Below are 21,528 nucleotides of genomic sequence, written 5' to 3' on the forward strand. Positions count from 1 at the left end.
CTGGTCCATGTTGGGGGTCTCTGGTGTATACAGCAGCGCACCCAGTGGGCCTTCCCTGTGTTTCAGGCCTGCGTCCCAGCCAACACCTTTTGCTCTACATCACGCTGCGAGTTGTGAAGTGGATCCCAGCTCTGGCGACAGCATCAGCTTGGCCCGCTCCATCAGCAAAGACAGTTTGGCATCCAACATTGTTAATCTGACCCCACAGAACCAGCCACACCCCACGGCCACGAAGAGCCACGGGAAGAGCCTCCTGAGCAATGTCAGTATTGAGGATGAGGAAGAGGAGCTTGTGGCTATTGTTAGAGCAGACGTGGTTCCCCAGCAGGCTGACCCGGAGTTCCCCAGGGCCTCACCCCGGGCCTTAGGCCTTACAGCAAATGCCCGGTCTCCCCAAGGACAGCTGGACACCTCGGAAAGTAAGCCTGACAGTTTTTTCTTGGAGCCTTTGATGCCAGCAGTTCTTAAGCCAGCGAAAGAGAAGCAGGTGATCACCAAGGAGGATGAACGGGGGGAAGGGAGACCGAGGAGCATCGTGTCCAGGAGGCCCAGCGAGGGCCCCCAGCCTTTGGTACGAAGGAAAATGACTGGCAGTCGCGACTTGAATAGGACTTTTACCCCGATTCCATGCTCAGAATTCCCCATGGGCATCGACCCCACCGAGACAGGACCACTGTCAGTGGAAACCGCAGGAGAGGTCTGTGGTGGGCCTCTGGCCCTCGGCGGATTCGATCCGTTCCCCCAGGGACCATCCACGGATGGCTTCTTCCTTCATGTAGGCAGGGCCGATGAAGACACCGAGGGAAGGTTATATGTTAGTTGTTCAAAAAGCCCCAACTCCCACGATTCAGAGCCGTGGACTCTCCTCAGGCAGGATTCTGACTCGGATGTGGTGGACATAGAGGAAGCCGAGCACGATTTCATGGGTGAGGCCCATCCTGTGGTTCTCAGCAGATACATTGGGGAGGAAGAGTCGGCCAAACTGCAGGAGGACATGAAGGTGAAGGAACATGAAGACAAAGATGACGCCAGTGGCCGCTCGAGCCCCTGCCTGAGCACAGCCTCTCAGATGAGCAGTGTCTCCATGGCGAGTGGGAGCGTGAAGATGACCAGCTTTGCGGAGAGGAAGCTCCAGAGACTCAACAGCTGTGAGACCAAGTCCAGCACCAGCAGCTCCCAGAAGACCACGCCAGATGCGTCTGAGAGCTGCCCAGCCCCTCTGACGACGTGGAGGCAGAAGAGGGAGCAGAGTCCGAGCCAGCATGGCAAGGACCCCGCCAGCCTCCTGGCATCTGAGCTGGTACAGCTGCACATGCAGCTGGAGGAGAAGCGCAGGGCCATCGAGGCCCAGAAGAAGAAGATGGAGGCGCTGTCGGCAAGGCAGCGCCTGAAGCTCGGCAAGGCTGCGTTCCTGCATGTGGTGAAGAAGGGCAAGGCCGAGGCTGCCCCACCCCTCAGGCCGGAGCACTTTGCAAAGGAGTACTCTCAGCACAACGGGGAGGACTGTGGGGACGCTGTTTCCAAAACCGAAGACTTTCTCGTGAAGGAGGAGCAGAGAGAGGAGCTCCTTCACGAGCCACAGGATGTGGACAAAGAGAGCCTGGCCTTTGCTCAGCAACATAAAGCAAAAGACCCTGTGGCTCTGCACGAGCTGGAGAGAAATAAGGTGATCTCCGCCGCCCTCCTGGAGGACACTGTTGGGGAGGTTGTCGACGTGAATGAATGTGACCTTTCCATCGAGAAGCTCAACGAAACCATCAGTACGCTGCAGCAGGCCATCCTGAAAATCTCTCAGCAGCAAGAGCAGCTTCTGATGAAGTCCCCCACAGTCCCAGTGCCGGGCTCTAAGAATAACTCGCAGGACCACAAAGTGAAGGCGCCAGTCCACTTCGTGGAGCCACTCTCTCCCACAGGCATGGCTGGCCACCGCAAAGCCCCCCGGCTGGGTCAAGGCCGGAATTCCCGTTCCGGAAGGCCGGCGGAGCTGAAGGTCCCGAAAGACAGGCCACAGGGCTCCTCCCGAAGTAAAACCCCAACGCCCAGTGTAGAGACGCTCCCGCACTTGAGACCCTTCCCTGCCAGCAGCCACCCTCGGACGCCCACGGACCCTGGCCTGGACGGTGCCCTGGAGCCCAGTGGTGACCCACATGGGAAGTGTCTCTTCGACAGTTACAGGCTCCACGATGAAAGCAATCAGCGGACACTTACTCTGTCCTCTTCCAAAGATGCCAACATTCTTTCGGAGCAGATGAGCCTCAAAGACGTTCTGGATGCGAGTGTGAAGGAGGTGGGGTCCAGCTCCTCAGATGTCTCGGGAAAAGAGAGCGTCCCCGTGGAGGAGCCTCTGAGGAGCAGGGCCAGCCTCATTGAAGTGGACCTCTCCGACCTGAAGGCCCCCGACGAGGATGGGGAGCTGGTAAGCCTCGATGGCTCGGCGGACCTTGTCAGCGAAGGCGACCAGAAGCCGGGGGTCGGCTTCTTCTTCAAGGTAAGGGATTGGTAGCATCTGTTTCAGGCACTCGTGATGTGTTGCCACCCCACGTGATAGTGAGTTAGAGAACACAGATCTGCACCAGGCTGGCCAGCCGCTCCTGTAAGAGGCCAGGGGATGTGTGTGTTTAGCTTTGTGGGCCACAGAGTCTCTGTCCCGAGGACTCCACTTGGCCAGAAGCAGTCCCGGGCAATACGCATGCAAGTGAGCGTGGTGTGGCTGAGATGACTTTGTTATGAGCCCTGAAACTGGAATTTCATGTGATTTTCAACATAGTTTTTTTTTTTGCTGGTTTTCCAGTCAAAACCCTGTCGTCTCCCTGTCCTGCCCCAAAGCGTAAAAAGCGTTCGTCGTTAGAATGCTCTGGAGGTGGCCAGGCCTGGCCTGTGGGCTGAAGTTTGCCAACCTCTGATATAGCAACTTCAAAAAACATTTTTTGTATGTTTTTCTTGTAATTTTTTCCTTAGATATGAAGGGAAGCGTAAACTGAACTGTTTTAATAGTCAGTGCGTCACATGATGTTTGCTGTGACGTTCGTCGTCTCCTAAGATGATAAGACCATGTTTTCGTGGTAGTTTTTCAATGTTTAGATAGATTTTGATACACAGTTACTTACAGTATTGGGTACAGTAATGTGCTGTGCAGGTCTGTAGTCTAGGAGCAGTGGCTGATGTAGCCGAGGCCTGTGGGGGGCGCTGCCATCCAGGTGTGCGCACACTCCGTGATGCTCACACAGCAGCAGAGTCACCTGAGGACCTATTTCTCAGAACGTTTTCTCTCGGCAAGCGACACTGAACTGTTTCTGCTTTGCCTCCAGGCAGTTATGAATTTGACTGAGAGGATACCAAATCATCAGGTGGATCTTAGCAAAAGAGGCAAGCTTTATTTGGTGGTTGCACTTCTGAAATGTAAACAAATTCGTGACCAACTTCAGTATTTACTTTTTCGCTTTTTTTTTTTTTTTTTGGACAGAGTCTGGCTCTGTCGCCCAGGCTGGAGTAAAAGGGCATGATCTTGGCTCACCGCAACCTCTGCCTCCCGAGTTCAAGCGATTCTTCTGCCTCAGGCTTCTGAGTAGCTGGGATTACAGGCGTGTGCCACCATGCCCGGCTAATTTTTGTATTTTTTTTTTTTTTTTAAGTGGAGACAGGGTTTCGCCATGTTGGCCAGGCTGGTCTTGAACTCCTGACCTCAGGTGATCCACTCTCCTTGGCCTCCCAAAGTGCTGGGATTACAGGCGTGAGCCACCACATCTAGCCAATTTTTGTATTTTTAATAGAGACAGGGTTTCGCCATGTTGGGCAGGCTGGTCTTGAACTCCTGACCTCAAGTGATTCACCCACCTCAGCCTCCCAAAGTGCTGGGATTACAGGAATGAGCCATTCTGCCCAGCCTCGCTCTTATTTTGGAAATATACGTGTACTTTTTAAGGCAAACTGGATCTCGTGAGATGTTTGGGAAATTGGGTGATGCCGAGCGCCTTTGAAATGCCCTGATTTGTCTTCATTCGTATTTCAGAGTCTGTAACGGTTAAAGAAAAGCATAGAAGTCTTTATGCGTTGAACTTTTAAAAGCGTAGTGGAAGTCGGCTGCTGGGTCGAGTGCGGCCGTGTCCGGCGTCTGAGGGGGTTCCTGTCATGCTCTGTGTGGCCTCTGTCTTGCAGGATGAACAGAAAGCGGAAGATGAGCTCGCCAAGAAGCGGGCGGCCTTCCTCCTGAAGCAGCAGCGCAAGGCCGAGGAGGCCCGCGTGCGCAAGCAGCAGCTGGAAGCGGAGGTGGAGCTCAAGCGTGACGAAGCCCGGTAAGCGTCCCGCCGGGGGGAAAGCAGACTGAGCAGGAGCCTGGTGGGTCCCTGGCGGCCCCGGTCCCGTTGCTGGCACTGAGCATGGACCATGGCAATGAGTGCCCGTGACGGTCTTACTCCTCCCATGGACCGCCTCCCCGAACTTTCACGGCCCCTGCTGATCTTCAGTGAGGACGTGCGTTGCCGGTGGCCAGGGAGGCTGTGTGGCCTCGGTGGGTCATCTGCAGGACTGCCCTTGCAGCCTCTGTGTCCCGCTTGTGGAGGCTGGCCACTCTTGGTCCCAGCGGCCGGGGAGAACCCGAGAAACGCGCCTGGACAGAGCCCCGCGGCGCAGGCGTCGTGGAAGAAGCCCCGTGACCGAGCAGTGTCTGGGCGTGTGTTTCTCCCAGGCGCAAAGCTGAGGAAGACCGGGTGCGGAAGGAGGAGGAGAAGGCGCGGCGCGAGCTCATCAAGCAGGAGTACCTGCGGAGGAAGCAGCAGCAGATCCTAGAGGAGCAGGGGCTCGGCAAGCCCAAGTCAAAGCCGAAGAAGCCGCGGCCGAAGTCGGTGCACCGGGAAGAGTCGTGCAGCGACTCCGGCACCAAGTGCTCCTCCACCCGTAAGCAGCCCCGGCCCTCACGCGGGCAGCGCTTCCTTCCGCGGGCGGCGGCCTCACGTTCTTCAGCTCATTTCAATTTTGTCATCAAGAGTGGTGTGAGGCGGGAAGGGTGGAGATGATTATCCCCGTTTCATTAATGACAATGTTGAGACCAGATGCTCTGAGATGTGCGGCACCTCCAGGCGCAGCCCGGCTCCCCGGGATGGGGTGGGGACGCGGCCTGTGTGGCCGAGCTCTGCAGGGCGGGGTGAGGGGAACAGGTACAGGGGACAGGTACTTGTCTGTCGGAATCCGTTCATGAACCGTCGTCTGTTTCTGTCTCTGGCAGCTGATAACTTGAGCCGGACTCAGTCAGGCTCCAGCCTGTCCTTGGCCTCTGCGGCGACGACAGAACCCGAGAGCGTTCATTCCGGAGGCACACCCTCTCAGCGGTAAGGGGCCTGAGACGGCCGCCGGCACGGGGCTGGAGGACGTTCGGAGGGGCAGGGTGGGACTTCCTGATGAAACACGGTGAGAGAGGCTTTTGTAACTTTAATTTTGATATAATTTCACATTTACAGAATAGTTGCAATCATGTCATCAGGAATACCAGTGCCCTTCACACGGGCTCCCCAGCTGGTTAAACGTGGCAGCCTTCACCTTATCACCCTCCCCTGTCCCCCACCCCACACGTGCACACCTGCTTCTTCATCGTTTTGAGTCCGTTGGAGTCCAAGCGTGGTGGCTCACACCCATGATTCCAGCACTTTGGGAGGCTGAGGCAGGAAGATCACTTGGGCCTTGGAGTTCCAGACCAGCCTGGGCAACAGAGTGAGACCCCCCCATCTCTACAAAAAATACAAAAAAAAGTCAGCTGGGTGTGGGGGCATGCACCTATAGTCCCAGCTACTTGGGAGGCTGAGGTGGTAGTATCGCTTGAGCCCAGGAAGTTGAGGCTGCGGTGAGCTGTGCTCACGCTACTGCACTCCAGCCTGGGCAACAGAGTGAGACGCTGCCAGAAAACCCCCAAAAGCAAAAATAAACAGAAAAAAACCACTCCGTTGGAGATGTCTGGCCTTTTATGCTTAAATACTTAAGTGTGTATTTCCTAGAACGAGAATGTTTTCTCGTGTTACCAGTTACCAAGGCAGCACTTTCATCCGATTTGCGGTCCCCATTCAGCTGTCCTCAGCTATCCCAAGAGTGTCCCTGACAACTGTGTTGTTCCCTAGTCCAGGATCTGGTTTGGGGCGATGAATGGCCTTGAAATGCCATGTCCCTGTAGTCTCCTTCGATCCAGAGCAGTTCCTTAGCCTTTCTGTGTTTTTCTGGACCTTGACTTTTGGTAACCACAGGTCAGTTATCCTTCTGGCTGCCTCTCAGTATCGGCTTCCTGTGATGAGACTGAGGCCTCGCGCTGCTGATTGAGCAGCCCAGAAGTGAGTGTGCGTCTTTCTCAACGCAGCCTCTCAGGTGGGCCCCAGGACCGCTCCTGTGATGAGAAAGTAACTTCAGGAGAGAGGCTGGGGACTGGTCTGGACCTCACGGAACTGTCCCGCAGGGGCTTTAGTGACCACCATGGAGCTCCTGCTCACCGCTTCCTCCACGCGTGTTGTCAGCTCTCGTGGGAGCAAGGGCTTCCCTTGCCCATGTGTCCCTTTATTTTTATATGCACAGCGTGTGGCTCCTGCTCTGTGTGCACCTGTGGGCCGTGTTTTCTTGTCTCTTCACCCGTCTCATGGCTCCTTGTTGTCTCTGGGCTTTGTGGCAGATCCCTCCGAGGGACTGCAGATTCTGTTTGGATTTTTGTTCTGGTGGTCAGTTACCCTGGCTGGATTCAGACTCCAGCTCTGTCTGCCTCCCTTGTGAGAGCAGCAGCCGACATCTCTGAGCAGCTTTGTCCAGCCTTTCGGCATCTGTTGTGCTCAGTGGAGAATTCCCTGCAGGGTGGAGCTCAGGCCTTCCAGGGATCAGCGTCACTGGGACCCAAGTTTTCAGACTCGGCCTGCTGTGGCCCCTCCTTCCCTAGGTCTCATCCCTGGCTGGGCAGCAGCACAGGTGGCCCAAACTTCATCCTGTGGCCTCCTGAGCCAGCAGCACTGTGCCCCGTGCTGTGCCTGTGCCCTGCTCACGGGGGCAGTGCCTGGAGCAAGGGCTTCGTGGAGGTGAACCCCTTCGGTGAAGGGCTGACTTCCCTCTGTCTGTCTTCGTCACTGCCTAGTGCCTGAAGTGTTTGCTTTTGTATTTTGCTCGGAGTGTCTGTACTGTGTGGGAGTTGAGGCAACTTGAGCCCCCACTGTCACCGAAAGCCTCCTCCCCTGCTGATGTGCTTCCTATCCTGGTTGCGGGCCAGCCCCTTGCCAGCAGTGGTGAGAGGAAGCCAGCGCTTCACCTGCCTGTCTCTTGTCTGTTTCTGCCTGCAGAGTGGAATCGATGGAAGCCCTGCCCATACTGAGCCGTAACGCAAGCAGGAGCACAGACCGAGACTGGGAGACCGCGTCGGCGGCATCTTCCCTGGCCTCAGTGGCCGAGTACACAGGTGACGGCCTTCGCCCTCCTTAGAGGTCATCGTGGGCATGGCCACACGCCTTTGCGTGGCTCTTTCAATATCTGTTCTCTATTTTGGTCTAAAAAGTATTTTTCTAACAAAGATGTTTGATGTAGTGAAAGAGAGCTAATTTGAGCTCTTTGGTGCTGAAATGGGCATGTGGTTTAGTAGAAGCTCTTAGGCCTGCCTTGCCCTCCTGGTCATCTGCCCTGCTGTCTGCTGTGCAGGGGGCAGCGGACCTGGGGGCAGCAGAGCCCGGGAGTGGTGGAAGTGCTTGGCTCTCACCAGCTGCCCTTGGAGCAGGCGTGGGCTCAGGGCACAGTGAACTGGAGGTGCTGCTGTGGCTGAGGTGTATGTCCCGGGGCCTTTGAACTTTAGACTTTTTACAAGTTATTTACCTGGTTTTGTCTTTTTTTTATAGTTAAGACACTGAATTTAGAACGGGGATAAATTATTGATTACTTTGTCTTTAGTTGTCTAAAAATTTATATCTTAAAATTCTTTTGAATAAATTTAAGTGGTTTTTACTTCCCATTTTTAAATAATCATAAATATCTGTAATTCAGCCTACCCATTGCTTGCTTCTAAGACATTGCTGGTTTTCTTTTTTGTGTGTGTTCGTGCCTTAAAATAATAATTTTACCAACCCTGGCCTCGTTTCTTAGGTCCCAAGCTCTTTAAGGAGCCCAGTAGTAAATCAAACAAGCCGATTATTCACAATGCCATATCCCATTGCTGCCTGGCTGGAAAAGTGAACGAACCCCACAAGAATTCCATATTGGAGGCAAGTATCATGTTTCAACCTCAGTTTTTATGTGGAATAAAAAGTGTTTATAAATTAAGGGTTCTTTTTAAAAGAAAACACCCCTAATCTTTGATGCACGAGAGTTACTAGGGAGAATGCAGATTTCAGGGAAGAGGCCGTTCCAGGCAGGTGGGAGTGAGGAGTGCCAAGGTCCAGGGGCTGCAGTGAGCCTGTGCTGGAGGAACACCCAGGAGGACGGGGCAGGGTTCAGAGGCTACATCCTCATGTGGTGCCTCTGGGCTGAGGAAAGACATAGTTTTACTCAGTGAGATAGTGGATGCAGGTGTGGGCAGAGGAGAGCCGGGAACCCACCTGCCCTTCCCAGTAGATCAGAGCAGTCAGCAGGGAAGCCAGGGAGGCAGCCTGGAGGTGAGTGAGGAACAGGGGCCAGGGCTGGAGCGGTGGGTTGGGGAGGACCGAGGACGGAGGACGGAGTGGTGGGTTGGGGAGGATGGAGTGGGGAGGGAGGGAAGAGGCGTGCACCCGCTGAGCGTGTGGACTCCGGAGCACCCAGTGTGCATGCCCAGGGAGGGGCTTGGAAGCAGGAATCTGAGGGTCCTGCACGGGGTCTAGGCTGGCCCCTGAGGGGCAGGACTGGGATTCCAGGGGAGAGGAGGCAGAGCCACTGGACCCTGCCCCAGATTCAGGCTGGTGTGTGGCCTTAAGTTGCTGGCCTTGGGATACAACGGCTTGTGAATGAGTGAATGAAAATTATGCAACAATCTGTCATCCACCAGAAATTCTGCTTTTTAATAATTAAGACTAACCCCTGGTCCTTAGTTGGTTTAGTTGTAAAAATTAAAGTGACATACGGAATTTGTGACCCACTTTAAAACGGATGTGTTCTTTTCTTGATAGTGAAGATCATCTAGACTAAGAATGGCCCCGACCTAGGCAGGTCTCGTGGCACTGGGGACAGAAGAGGCCATGGTCATGCCCTTCCTGCTTAGATTTCCACACGGAGAGGTGGTTGGCCCCCTGTATCAGTGGCCCCCAGGATCACCCTGCGTGCGGAGATGCACTGGAAGGACTCGTGGCCCTCAGTGTGGAGTCGACCCAGGGCTTAGATTTATTCCAGCACTGTGGAGGGAGCCACAGCCACTGGGTGAAGAGGGAGAAGACAGAGGCGGGGCTAGGCCTTGTGCAGCTCCCTCTGCTCTCGTTCTTCCAGCAGTGGATCCACAGCAGCCTGTGGGCCATGGAAAGCCCTTTTGAGACTGGATGCCCTGAGCTCTCCTTGGGGGCTGGTCACAAGGCACACTCCCTGCCCAGTGTGCAGCAGTGTGCCTGACGCCTGGGAGGAAACCAGCGTCAGCGTGCAGACCAGCAGTTCAGGCTCAGGAGGCCCTCCTGTCTTGCCAGTGAGTGACTGGGAGCGAGCTCTGCAGATAGCAAGTTCCCAGGTGCCCACCAAGGGCCGCCCAGCAGGCAGGCCTTTCTAGGACAGCAGCTCTCTCAGCTGTGCCACGTAAGCTGTGGGCACCACACGCTTCCTTATCGCGCAGGCAGCAATAAGTAAATAAGATGAACCCCACTCCCCACAGTCCCGCTGTCCCTACAAATTAAATGTTTCTTTCTTTTTGGCATCTAATTCTGTTCATATTTAAACACAGTGAGTAGGGTTGAAATCAGTATTATATATACAGTTTTGGATTCTTTTAAAAAATACGTATTATTTAAAATAATAAACCCCATTATATGCTGATACATTGCATATTTATGAAAAGTAACTTTTCTAAAGCCAAATAAATAGAAGAGTGGCATTGACATAAGAGGGCTGGCATCTCAGCCGCTCGGGCCCTCCGTCCATTACAACCACACAGCCCAGGGCCTTGGGAAGGTTCTGCCGCACACTTGGGAGAGGCGATGAGGCCTTAGCCTTTCGAGGTCGAGGGCTTGACCCTGAGATTCCTGGGAAGGCCTCAGGATGCCTGGGCCGCATGTGGAGAACTGTGAGGGCAGACCCAGGTGCACTCCCATTCCCAGGCGTGTGGAGGGTTTGTTTTTAAAAGTTACCAAAACACTTGAAGATGCGTTTTAAACTTTTAAATACAATCAACAAACGCGGCGACAGGCATCAGCAGTTTGTCATACTTCAGATTCTTCTTTTTTTTTTTTTTTTGAGATGGAGTCTCACTCTGTCGCCCAGACTGGAGTGCAGTGGTGCAATCTCAGCTCACTGCAACCTCCACCCCTCCAGGCTCAAGCGATTCTCTGAGTAGCTCGGACTACAGGCATGTGCCACCACGCCTGGCTAATTTTTGTATCCTTAGTAGAGATGGGGTTTCACCATATTGGCCAGGCTGGTCTTGAACTCCTGACCTCAAGTGATTCGCCCACCTCAGCTTCCCAAAGTGTTGGGATTACAGGCGTGAGCCACCGCGCCCGGCCCAAACAGCTTTATGAGATATCATTCACATACCGTAAAATTCACCCTTTTAAGTTATACCATTCAGTGGTTTTTAGTACATTAATAGAGTAGCGCAACCATCACCACCGCCTAATTTCAGAACATTTTCATCCTCATAAAAAGAAACTCCACGCCCGTGAACAGTCACTCCCCTAGTCTTCCTGCACCCAAGCTCTTGGCGGTTGCCAGTCTGTCTCCATGGATTTGCCTGTTCTGGGCATTTATATAACTGGAATCATAATTTATATGACCTTTTGGGTCAGGCTTCTTTCACTTAGCGTGATGCTCTGAGGTTTCTCAGTGTAGTGTGTACCGGACCTCCATTCCTTTTCATAGCTGGATAATGCTCCATTGCATGCTCCGACCCCATGCTGTTCATCTCGTCATCTGCTGATGCACACTTGGGTTGATTCTTCTTAAAACATTTTTTATTGATAGGGAACAGATGTGCATGTTTTTGGGGGGTACATGTGATATTTTCGTTTCTACTTTTTGCCTGTGAAGGGATAGTGCTGTTATTTATATGCAGTGTTTTGTATGGATGTGTGTTTTCATTTCCCTTGAGTACATATGTGAGAGAGGAATTGCTGGGTCCCACGGTAACTGCCTGATGGTTTGGAGAAGAGCCAAGTTGTTTTTCACAGCAGCTGCTGTGCTCTGTATCCTTCTGGCAGTGAAAGAGCCCCATGGCTCGCCAGCACTCGTTACCGCCCTGCTTCTGGGTTCCAGCCGTCCTTGTGGGCATGACGCGACGTCTCTTTCTGACTGGCATTTCTCTGGTGGCTGATGATGAGCATCTTTTCATATGCTTTTCCACTTAATCGTAAAAGCATTTTTTCCCCCTTGCTTGCTTAGACTTCTTAAGTAAAGTCTCAATGGCATATAATGCTCCCGTACAGGGGTCTGCTGTAATTGTTTACAACAGGCAGGCCGTAGCTGACGGGTGGGAGAGCTTCCCACGGAGCGGTGCTGGTTGAGCCGCTGTGGGAACCCAACTCGTGGCAATTGGAGTGGCCCTGAAGTGTTTGTCTCTTCCCCTTTTCTCTCTCTGCACAGGAGCTGGAGAAGTGTGATGCCAATCACTACATCATACTGTTTCGTGATGCTGGCTGCCAGTTCAGGGCGCTTTACTGCTACTATCCTGATACTGAGGAAATCTACAAACTCACTGGCACGGGGCCAAAGAACATCACCAAGAAAATGATCGACAAACTGTATAAATACAGCTCAGACCGAAAACAGTTTAACTTGATCCCAGCCAAAACCATGTCTGTCAGTGTGGACGCACTCACAATCCACAACCACCTGTGGCAGCCCAAGCGGCCTGCAGTGCCAAAGAAGGCCCAGACTCGTAAATGACCCCGGTGCAGCTGGCGTCCAAAGGGTGACCCAGACTCGTAAATGATGCCCTTGTGGCTGGCATCCAGAGGGTGCCACGGGGTCCTTATTTATTGTTTTCATCTATTTGGGTACGAAGTGTGCAAAGTCACAGACCTTTTGCAAAGAGGTTTCTAGACAGCAGAAGAAAACCCCTCTCTCAGCGCTCATCTCACGCAGAGGATGCCAGGCAGGGTGAGGATGGGGGAGTAGATGCCGCTTTTGCAGTGGCTCGCACTGCTGTGGCCACTGCTGACCACTGAGGCTCCCAGCGGAGGGTGTTCACAGCCAGGTCCCGGGCCACGGAGCTCCCTTACTTGAAGTTCTCCTTCAGCATAGATTAGACGTGATCCACTTTGCTTTCTTGCTTCTCACCTCGCCCCCTTGCACATTGCCTGACACCCTCATTTTGGCCAGCTGTAATCTCAAGTGACTATAGGACTGAGGCTCAATCTTGGCTTGGGGTGTTTGAATGTCTATAGCAAAGGAATTCATAATGGGAAATCTTTTTCATTTGAGAAGTTATATGATATTTATTGATTGTGTCTACTGCCAACATTTATATCCAATTCTAAGATTTCTGAAAAAAAATTCTTATCCCTTGCTGCTCAGAAAAAGTTTACTGAAAATACCAGTTCACTAAAAGCACTGAAATCTGCAAAGTCTGTCTTCTGCTAAAGTAACGTTTACAAATGTGAAGATGATGATTTCTGGCACGCAGTCATGAGGATGGGGAATGGCACTAGGAGCTGATGTTTGCCTCATTTCAAGTAGGCAAGCTGAGCCAACTGCAGCCATCATTCATTAAGTTTTGGGTAGTGCTCTAATGGTTTGTTCACTTTAATAAAGACAGATTTTGGTAAAGTAGAATATTTTTCATTCTGAGCATGTTTGTCCCAAAAGGTGATGCACTTAAGCTGACAGTCCCTTCAGTGGTTTTGTTAGGTCACGGCTTGTCCTGTCTGGATTCTGCATCTGGAAGCGCTGCATGCTCTCAGAGGAGCGTGCCGTTTCCCCTGTAGATGGATACTTTTGTTTTGTTGCCTATTTAAAAACAATTAAGTGGTTATTTGCAGTTATTTCAGAACTCCAAGTAAGTGGATGGCTTTGGGTTCTTTCTGCCTTGGTCCCAATGGTGTTGATGCTTCTGTGGAGCGCGGACATTCCCAGGAGCAGGTGCGTGCCAGCCATGGCTGCCAGACACTGCTGCAACTGACCAGCTGCCGGAAGATTCTGGAGCCACTAACATTAGTTTTGCACATATTTTCTTGGGAGTGTTACTTGAATCTATCTCAAACTGCAGAAAAAATCAAAAGATCAATAATTGGGAGAAAAAGAGACAAATTTAACTGTTACATAATTTTAGATAGACAAAAAACATGAGTGAGTCGTGTACATAAGGAGGGAACATGGTACAGAAGGCTAGAAGGAATTATAGGTCTTATTCCCCTTTCCTCAGTCCTTTGAAGAAAAGTACAGTCTCTTGCGATTTTGTATATATCGTGTTCGACACAGCCGCTCTCTGTCCTGTAAATAGGGAACTAAAGGCTGTATGATTTCTCAAGTGCTGAGTTACACAGTCCTGAGTGAGCTTTCTGTTACCATACTTTCACACGTGGGCTTTATTTCTCACTGTATGTTTGATATGATATTACTGTATTTATTTTAAGAAAGCACTAAGATGTAATAAAGTGATGAACTAATTTGCTTTACATTGAATCGTATGTGTGAGGTTGCTGTGGCTCATTTCGCTGACCAGGCGACACCAACTCCTTGCTTTATAGGAGTTTCACATTGTTCTTTACCATGGCCCTATCGAAGTCAGTGGAATTGGATTCTTTTTAATGAAGAGCTAGAAAATATCTGGCATAGAGCTGGAAAATTGCATTCCCATGGGACGTCTGAATCAATTCTGGATTTTCTCCATGGAAGGAGTCAGTGTGTGGAACATCCTGAAACTTGTCCTTAAGCGTGTAGTTTTCACTGTTTGTTGCGAGTAAGCACTAATGTGGCATGGACATTCCTGATGTCCCAAGTCCCCAGGCCAGTGTTCGCCTAATGATTGACAGAAGCGTCCCTGCATTCTTCATGCTTGGACACAGCAACCCTTTTAATTAGTCTTGAAAAGTTTCAGACACAGGATTAATTTTCGTGGTGGTGCTTTTGGGCCTTTCTGGCTTGGGTGGTGGTAAAGTCATGATTTTGCAGTTGATAACACTGACTTATAACTCTGTTTATCAATGTCTCCTATATTCAAAGCCCCTGCAGTGGTATTTGTGTCTCGTTGCAAATTTCTTTCAGCGGAAAGCTTGCACAACTTTCGTTGTGTCTCAGAATTCTAACCTTGTTATTTAAGACAAGCTGCTCTACCCATTTAGGATATAACTTTGTAAAGAAAGTGTAAACCAAATGATTCAATGTATGATGAAGTTTATGTGTAAATCCTTGGTAATGCTAGAATTCTGGGAGCCCAGAAGGGTTGAAAGAGAAATGAAACTTGCGTGAGTCCCATTATTTTACGCATGTATGTGCAGATACGTTCTACCCACACGTGTGCATGCACATGGCTGTGTGCGTGCACCAAAGATGGACTGCTTTCCATGTGTCCTTTTGACTTTCTACACGTGTCACTGCGGTGCAGTCTCTTAGCAGACTTCAGGCCCAAACTGTATTCTTCACTCAGGCAAAATTGAAAAGTGGAATAATTCTAAATTACTTCTAGGTTATACTTTTACCTCCCTGAAATTGTAGTTGTCACTTGGAGGGCAAAATATTTATTGAAATAAAATTTTCTGTTAAAAATTCATTACTTGGAGAATGTTTTACAATTGATTGTGATTTATTTTGTGCAATGGGGTTTGACTTGTGAGAAGTGCGAACGGGCATCTGTAAAGGAGTTGAGTTTCACCTTTTCTGTGAATGTTTTTGAAAAGGACTGTAGCTGTATCTCTCCATCATTGTTTTGGTCAAGTCTGTCTGTGTTACTGGGAAGCAGACACACCCAGGACTGCATCTCTGACTTTCACACCTGCCTTTTCTTACAGGGCTTGAGTAGGTGCCTTACTGTTTGTCTAGAGTTTTTTATGGCTTCGAAGGTGGAGGTGTATTTTTAAGGGCAGTCCAAGGGATTCGGACGTCACCAGCAGAGCCATGTAGGATATTCTGTCATTCACAGTCTCCATTTGCTTCAGTTTATCACATTTGAAGGCCCAGGCTGTGGGGTTTGTTAGAGGGTTCAGAGAGCAGAACTTGCTCTTGTAAGAAACTTGGGCTCCCGGGAGCATCTCGCCGTACAGATGGCAAGTTCCTCTCCTTCCTCCTCGTGCCGTTTTCCAGGATTATGAACTGGGAAAGTAAATTTCAGCTGTGGAAGTCAGTGCCCTCGTCCGTCCGCCATCTAGAAGAGGAGTGATCTCCACCTGCAAGCTCTTTGCAGATGCCTGGTTTTGTTCTTTCTCCTTTAGAAAGAGCAAGTTAAATTTCCCCAGTTATTTCTCACGTAGCAATACTTTACCAAAGCAACATATAATGGGAATGCATGATAAGGCAAAGAAATAGATGAGCAGACTCCACTCCACATAGTCAAGCCCAGGCACAAAACTTGTGAATGAATTGCTGAATGATTTGTTTCAGGGTAGAATATTTATTTGCAGTGAAAAATTTGGGTTGCTTCTGGTTCAAAAGTGTTAAACCACATTTCCCATACAAATGAAGTTCTACGCTAGTATCGCGATGATGGTCAGCAACTAACCAGCTTGGCCTTGGAGCCACTTCTCAGTAGCTCTCTTTTTTTCATCTGGTAAATGATGCTCTCGAACTGCAAACTAAGGTCCTTTAGCTCTGGCAGCCTGTGATTGAGGGTGCGGCCTGCCATGCAGATGTGCATAGCATGTTGGCTTCATCTGTGCAGACAGCCTTCAGGAGGAGGAGGATCCTGCTCTGAGTGTGGCTTGCCACAAACGGGGCTTGAGACATGCTGTCGGGGGCACACGGGGATGATACTTGCAGGATCCATGTTGCTGCCACAGGGCAAGGTCGAGAAAAGCCCACATGGCACCCGGCTTGCTTACTCCCAGTTGGAGGAGATCTCGTGTCCTTTCTCTCTCATTGTGGAAAAGAATGATACACATCCTTCTAGTTTCATGCTATCATGAAAAGTAAGTTCTCTTTATAGTTGAAATGATTAATAACACGGTGGTTTAGATGGAGACTCCTGTATGATAGGCGTGCTGGCAGAGGCACCGGCTGTTGGAGTTGGGCCCAGAGGAGCCCAGCGGGTGCTCGCTTTGTGTCTTCCCCGTGCAGCCCCTGGGCCTGCGTCAGTGTGCACTGTGGGGTGCTGACGCTTCGGGACGGGCATTTAAAGTCTTGGGTTTTTTAGGGCCGAGTGTGGTGCCTCATGTCTGTAATCCCAGCACTTTGGGAGGCTGAGGTGGGCAGATTACCTGACAGGTCAGGAGTTTGAGACCAGCCTGGCCAAAATAATGAAACCCCATCTCCATTAAAAATACAAAAATTAGCCGGGCGTGGTGGCGGGCGCCTGTGGTCCCAGCTACTCAGGAGGCTGGGGCAGGAGAATCACTTAAACCTGGGAGGCGGAGGTTGCGGTGAGCCGAGATCGCGCCACTACACTCCAGCCTGGGTGACAGAGCGAGACTGTCTCAAAAAAAAAAAAATCTTGGGTTTTTTAAAAAGTGATTTTTTTAGTTGAACTGATAAATCTCTCTAATTTCCGTTTTTTCCAGGACACCTTTATTTCCTTTTATACCAGGTGGTAAATTTTTGTTTTCATTATAATGCAATCCATATTCTTTTAAAATTTGAAGTAGAGCATACTTAGAGAAAAGCAGATCCCGAGCATCCAGCCCAGTAAACTTTTGACAAAGTGCTTGTTCTGGTTTTAAAATCAGTGGTTCCCAATATTTGTCACCAAAGTTCCCCCCATCATATTTTGCTTCTAAATTATATTTATGGATACATATTTTTGCCCTATTTTAGCAGACATTTAACTGCCAGTACAAGCGGGCCAGCTGGACAGTCCCTGTGGCCCGTTAGAGGTGCTGGGAAGGCGGAGTGTTGGGTGTATGGTGCGCACGCGGGTTTCTGTTCCGGTATTGGCATTATTTCTGTGTATGTTTCTCCAAGTCGGACTCTTGTTCAGCTTGCAGGTTGCCGTGTGGTTGCGTGGCTAGTGTTTCCTCATCCCAGGAAGTCAACTTGGTGGGGCACAAGCGTTGTCATTCCTGGGGAAGAGACTCCCGGCTGCTGGCTGGCTGCAGACTCAGTCCTGGAGGCAGACCTGCTGGTTGCCTGGGCATTTGGTGTTTATTTTCCTTGAGGATGACTTTTGCTGTCGTTCTTCTATTACAGTCTTCAAGGGCCAGAGGTGGACAGTGTAGCCCCCAGGTGGCACACAGCCAGGTGAGGGGACGCGGGGACCCATTCGCACCCGCAGGCAGCACAGCAGGGCCTTTTCCTTGGTGGGCTGTGGTTGGCTCTTAGATCGTGTTGGCTGCACCAGGCGGTGTAGGTAAAAGCTGGTGAAGCCTCCTGTTGGGGTGAGGTCAGCGACACCGCCCTTGCTCCTTCAATAGAGGAAGCCTGTGTTATGTACCTCAGCGTCCCCTGCGGCCCACAGGATGTGGTGATGTGGTGGCGGTGGCCGTGGAAGGGGAAGGGGAGGGTGCGACCACCCTGAGCTCTGCAGTGCGGGTCAGAGAGCAGCGGTGGGCCAGTGGGCAGAGGCCAGGCCATCTTCCCTGTGGGTGCTGGGTGAGTGCCAGTGGCCGGCACACGGGACAGTCAGTGCGTGGTGAAGATGCTGCCCTGGGCCCGGGTCTTGGTGGAGCGTCTGTGCCTGGAAGCCTCCTTGCTGTAAGAGTGCCACCATGTTCTCAAGGGAAGGGGCAGCGCTTTTCAGGAAGGAATGGTAGCCACGGAGTAGTCAGACAAAATTAGCCTTATAAGAACTGTGGGCCTATCTGTTAGGGAAAGAAAAGAAATGAGATCACCACTTAAAAATGTGTGACTATTTTAGCTACAAATCGGGTTTTTAAACTAAGCTGCAAAACTTCAAGTCATTTGGTGCAAAGGCTGTGTCTGAATGGTGGAGACCATGGGGCTCCCGGCCTGAGCCCTGCCTTCCAGGCACAGCGAGGGCCCGTGGGCTGCAAGTGGCTCGGGAGCGCTCTCTGGAGGGCCCTGGTACATACACCAGGCCAGACATGGGGTGAGGCGGTGGCACCCTGAGCCTTGTGGTTAAGAGTCCCAGCCCTGGGCTGGGCACACTGGAGAGGGCTATTCCAGTCAGCCTCCCACTAACTTCCTCAGGAGGAGGCTTGGGAGGGCGGGGGTGCTCGTGGCAGGCACGGGAGCCATGTTGAGCGAGGAACAGGGGTCAAGCCCAACGGTAACCACATCGCGAGGACTGTTCTGAGGGTGGCGGGCAGGTACACAGGGCAGAGCCCACGGCGCGCCAGGCTGGCAGTTCCTGTAGAGCAGCCGTGTCACGAACGCCGCCTGTGAACACACTCTTGTGTTTGGCACCTCATCCCCCGGGAGCCTGTTGTGGGTGGAGCAGTCTTGTGAGTGTGCAGACTTCGACCTGGTGCTGGGAGGGAGGCGACAGCAGACGATTGGCGGTTAGGCTGAGGGTCACCTCCCCACACTCTCTGTTAGAGACAGCACCGGCCACGCCCTCCCTGCAGAGCACTTGGGCGAGGTGTGGACCCAGCTGGAAAGTGGGTGGTGGAGGGTCCGTTGATTGTTTTGAAGATGAATCTGCTTTTTTTTTTTTTTTTCTTTTTGAGATGGACTGTCACTCTGTCGCCTAGGCTGGAGTGCAGTGGTGCGATCTCAGCTCACTACAACCTCTGCCTCCCGGGTTCAAGTGATTCTCCTGCCTCAGCCTCCCTAGTAGCTGGGACTACAGGCACATGCCACCACGCCTGACTAATTTTTGCATTTTTGGTAGAGACAGGGTTTCACCATGTTGGCCAGGCGGGTCTCAAACTCCTGACCTCAGGTGATACGCCCACCTCGGCCTCCCAAAGTGCTGGGATTACAGGTGTGAGCCACCGCGCCCGGCCGATTGGCAGTTTCTTGATGGCAACAGAAGTGGAGCCTATTTACATCTTTTTTTGGTCACGGAGTTTCCTCCTGTGAAGTGTGTGTAGAAACTTTTTGCCTATTTTTCTCCTGAGTCATCTTTTCCTAAGTTACAGAAGATAAATTTTTGAAAGACAATATACAGAAGGTATAAATATCTTCCATTCTGTGACTTTTCATTTTTTTTTGTTTGTGGATACACAGAAGTTTTTAAGATTTTGTGGCCAGATTGTCAATGTTCTTATTAGAGTTGCAGAAATCTAAGCCGGGTGTGGTGGCTCATGCCTGTAATCCCAGCACTTTGGGAGGCCGAGGCGGGTGGATCACCTGAGGTCAGGAGTTTGAGACCAGCCTGGCCAACATGGTGAAACCTCATCTCTACTAAAAATATAAAAACTAGCCGGGCGTGGTGGTGGGCGCCTGTAATCCCAGCTACTCAGGAGGCTGAGGCAGGAGAATTGCTTGAACCCAGGAGACGGAGGTTGCAGTGAGCTGACACAGTGCCACTGCACTCCATCCTCGGCGACAGATTAAGACTCCATCTCAAAACAAAACAAAACAAAAAACCAACAAAAAAATAAAAAACTCTTGCCCTGCCGTGGAAACTACCTTGTAAACCTTCTTTGACGTTTGTATTTCAGCCTATAACGCACCTGGACTTGGCTCTTACGGCTTGTGAATGAGGTGGAAGTCCGTATCATTTTTTTTTCTATGAGAATCTCTAATGGTCCCAGAGCCACTTCTTGGACACGCCATGCTTCCTCTGCTGTTTGGCAGTGCCAGCTTTGCTGTGGTTTTGTTTCAGTACTTCCAGTCCATTGGTCTCTGGTGAGCAGAGCAGTGCCCACCCTACACCCTCAGAGATGTCCATATTCTGATCTCTGGGTGTTTTGTTAACACAGTGAAGGGGAATCAAGGTTGAAGATGGAATTCGGGTTGCGAATCAGATGATCTTGAGATGGGAGATGAGCATAGACTGTTAGGGGAGCCCCATGTCATCACAAGGGTGTCTCAAGTGTGGGATGGGTGCAGAGGACAGAGCAAGACCGGGCCGGCGGAAGAGAGCACAGAGCTGCAGAATGCTGGCTTTGCAGATGGAGGGAGGGGCCGTGAGCCAAGGAATGCAGATGCCCTCTAGAAGCTGGAAAGGCTTCTAGATTCTCTGGAGAGTCTCCAGAAAGCTGGGAGCTCTGCTGATGCCCTTGATCTCAACTCAGGTATTCGTCGGACTTCTGGTCTACAGAGCTGTTAATAAGTTTGTGGTGGTTGAAGTCAATAAGTTTGTTACAGCAGCAACAGGAAGTGAGTCCAGTCTACTTGTCTATTTGTGCAATACACAGGCAGGATCCTGATTCCTGTCGCTTGATAATGAGACTCGCTCTCTGGTAAACCAGCTGCTTCCGCTAAGAGCGTTTTGGATATTTTTGGCCCTTTGCATGTTAGGTTCTACCCAGCCTCCCCTCCCCTCCCCTCCCCTCCCCAACCCCCAGTAATTGAGATTTGGTTTGGGATTGCCTTGAAGTTAGAGAGATTTGACATCTTTATAGTATTGATCCATGAACTTGGTGTGGCTTCATTATTTAACTCTTAAAGCTTGCAAAACATTTGATAATTTTTCCTGTAGAAGTCTAATACTACTTTTTTTTTTTTTTTTTGAGAGGGAGTCTCGCTCTTTCGCCCAGGCTGGAGTGCAGTGGCGTGATCTCGGCTCACTTCAAGCTCCGCCTCCTGGGTTCACACCATTCTCCTGCCTCAGCCTCCCGAGGAGCTGGGACTACAGGCGCCCGCCACCACGCCCGGCTAATATTTTGTATTTTTAGTAGAGATGGGGTTTCACTGTGTTAGCCAGGATGGTCTCCATCTCCTGTCTCCTGATCTTGTGATCCGCCCGCCTCGGCCTCCGAAAGTGCTGGGATATACAGGCGTGAGCCACCGTACCTGGCCTAATTTCCTTTTCTTGTAAGGACACCAGTCAGATTGGATTAGGGCTCATCCCGGTGACCTCTTTTTAACTTAATTACCTCTTTAAAGGCCCTGTCTCCAAAGACAATCACATTCTGACGTCCTCAGGGAATGGACATCCACCTGTGGGTTTGGGGGACACCGTTCAGCTCATAACAGAGGTCACCAGGGATAGGACGTCCACCTGTGGGTTTGGGGGACACCGTTCAACCCATGACAGAGGTCGCCAGGGATAGGACGTCCACCTGTGGGTTTGGGGGACACTGTTGAGGTCACACGTGGGCAGTGCTTCCACTGCTTGAAGAATTGACGTTGCCAGAGGTAGGTGGACCTCTCAGGATTTCTATTTTTTATTATAAAATATTCAACCTGTAATCCCAGCACTTTGAGAGACTGAGGTGGGAGGATTGCTTGAGTCCAGGAATTGGAGACCAGTCTGGGCAACAT

General features: G+C 51.1%; 1 protein-coding gene across 12 annotated transcripts in view; it reads left to right on the forward strand.

The window, feature by feature from the left end:
* Positions 1–14,818, forward strand: part of CAMSAP1 (calmodulin regulated spectrin associated protein 1) — a 104,168-nt gene extending 89,350 nt beyond the window's left edge. For 6 of the 12 annotated variants that reach the window (XM_009457687.5, XM_009457688.5, XM_063787412.1 and 3 more), the window contains 7 exons: positions 34–2,488; positions 4,156–4,292; positions 4,685–4,893; positions 5,222–5,324; positions 7,296–7,411; positions 8,086–8,204; positions 11,692–14,818. In XM_009457687.5, the coding sequence (XP_009455962.1) occupies positions 34–2,488; positions 4,156–4,292; positions 4,685–4,893; positions 5,222–5,324; positions 7,296–7,411; positions 8,086–8,204; positions 11,692–11,994 (3,442 nt within the window). In that variant the 3' untranslated portion in view covers positions 11,995–14,818. Of the gene's footprint in view, positions 1–33; positions 2,489–4,155; positions 4,293–4,684; positions 4,894–5,221; positions 5,325–5,453; positions 6,312–7,295; positions 7,412–8,085; positions 8,205–11,691 lie in introns of all 12 variants that reach the window. The other 6 variants (XM_024345974.3, XM_003951563.6, XM_063787413.1 and 3 more) reach the window with 3 other exon arrangements.
* The last annotated feature ends 6,710 nt before the right edge of the window (positions 14,819–21,528 follow it).

This window comes from Pan troglodytes, chromosome 11, assembly GCF_028858775.2.
Source record: "Pan troglodytes isolate AG18354 chromosome 11, NHGRI_mPanTro3-v2.0_pri, whole genome shotgun sequence".
NCBI lineage: Eukaryota > Metazoa > Chordata > Mammalia > Primates > Hominidae > Pan > Pan troglodytes.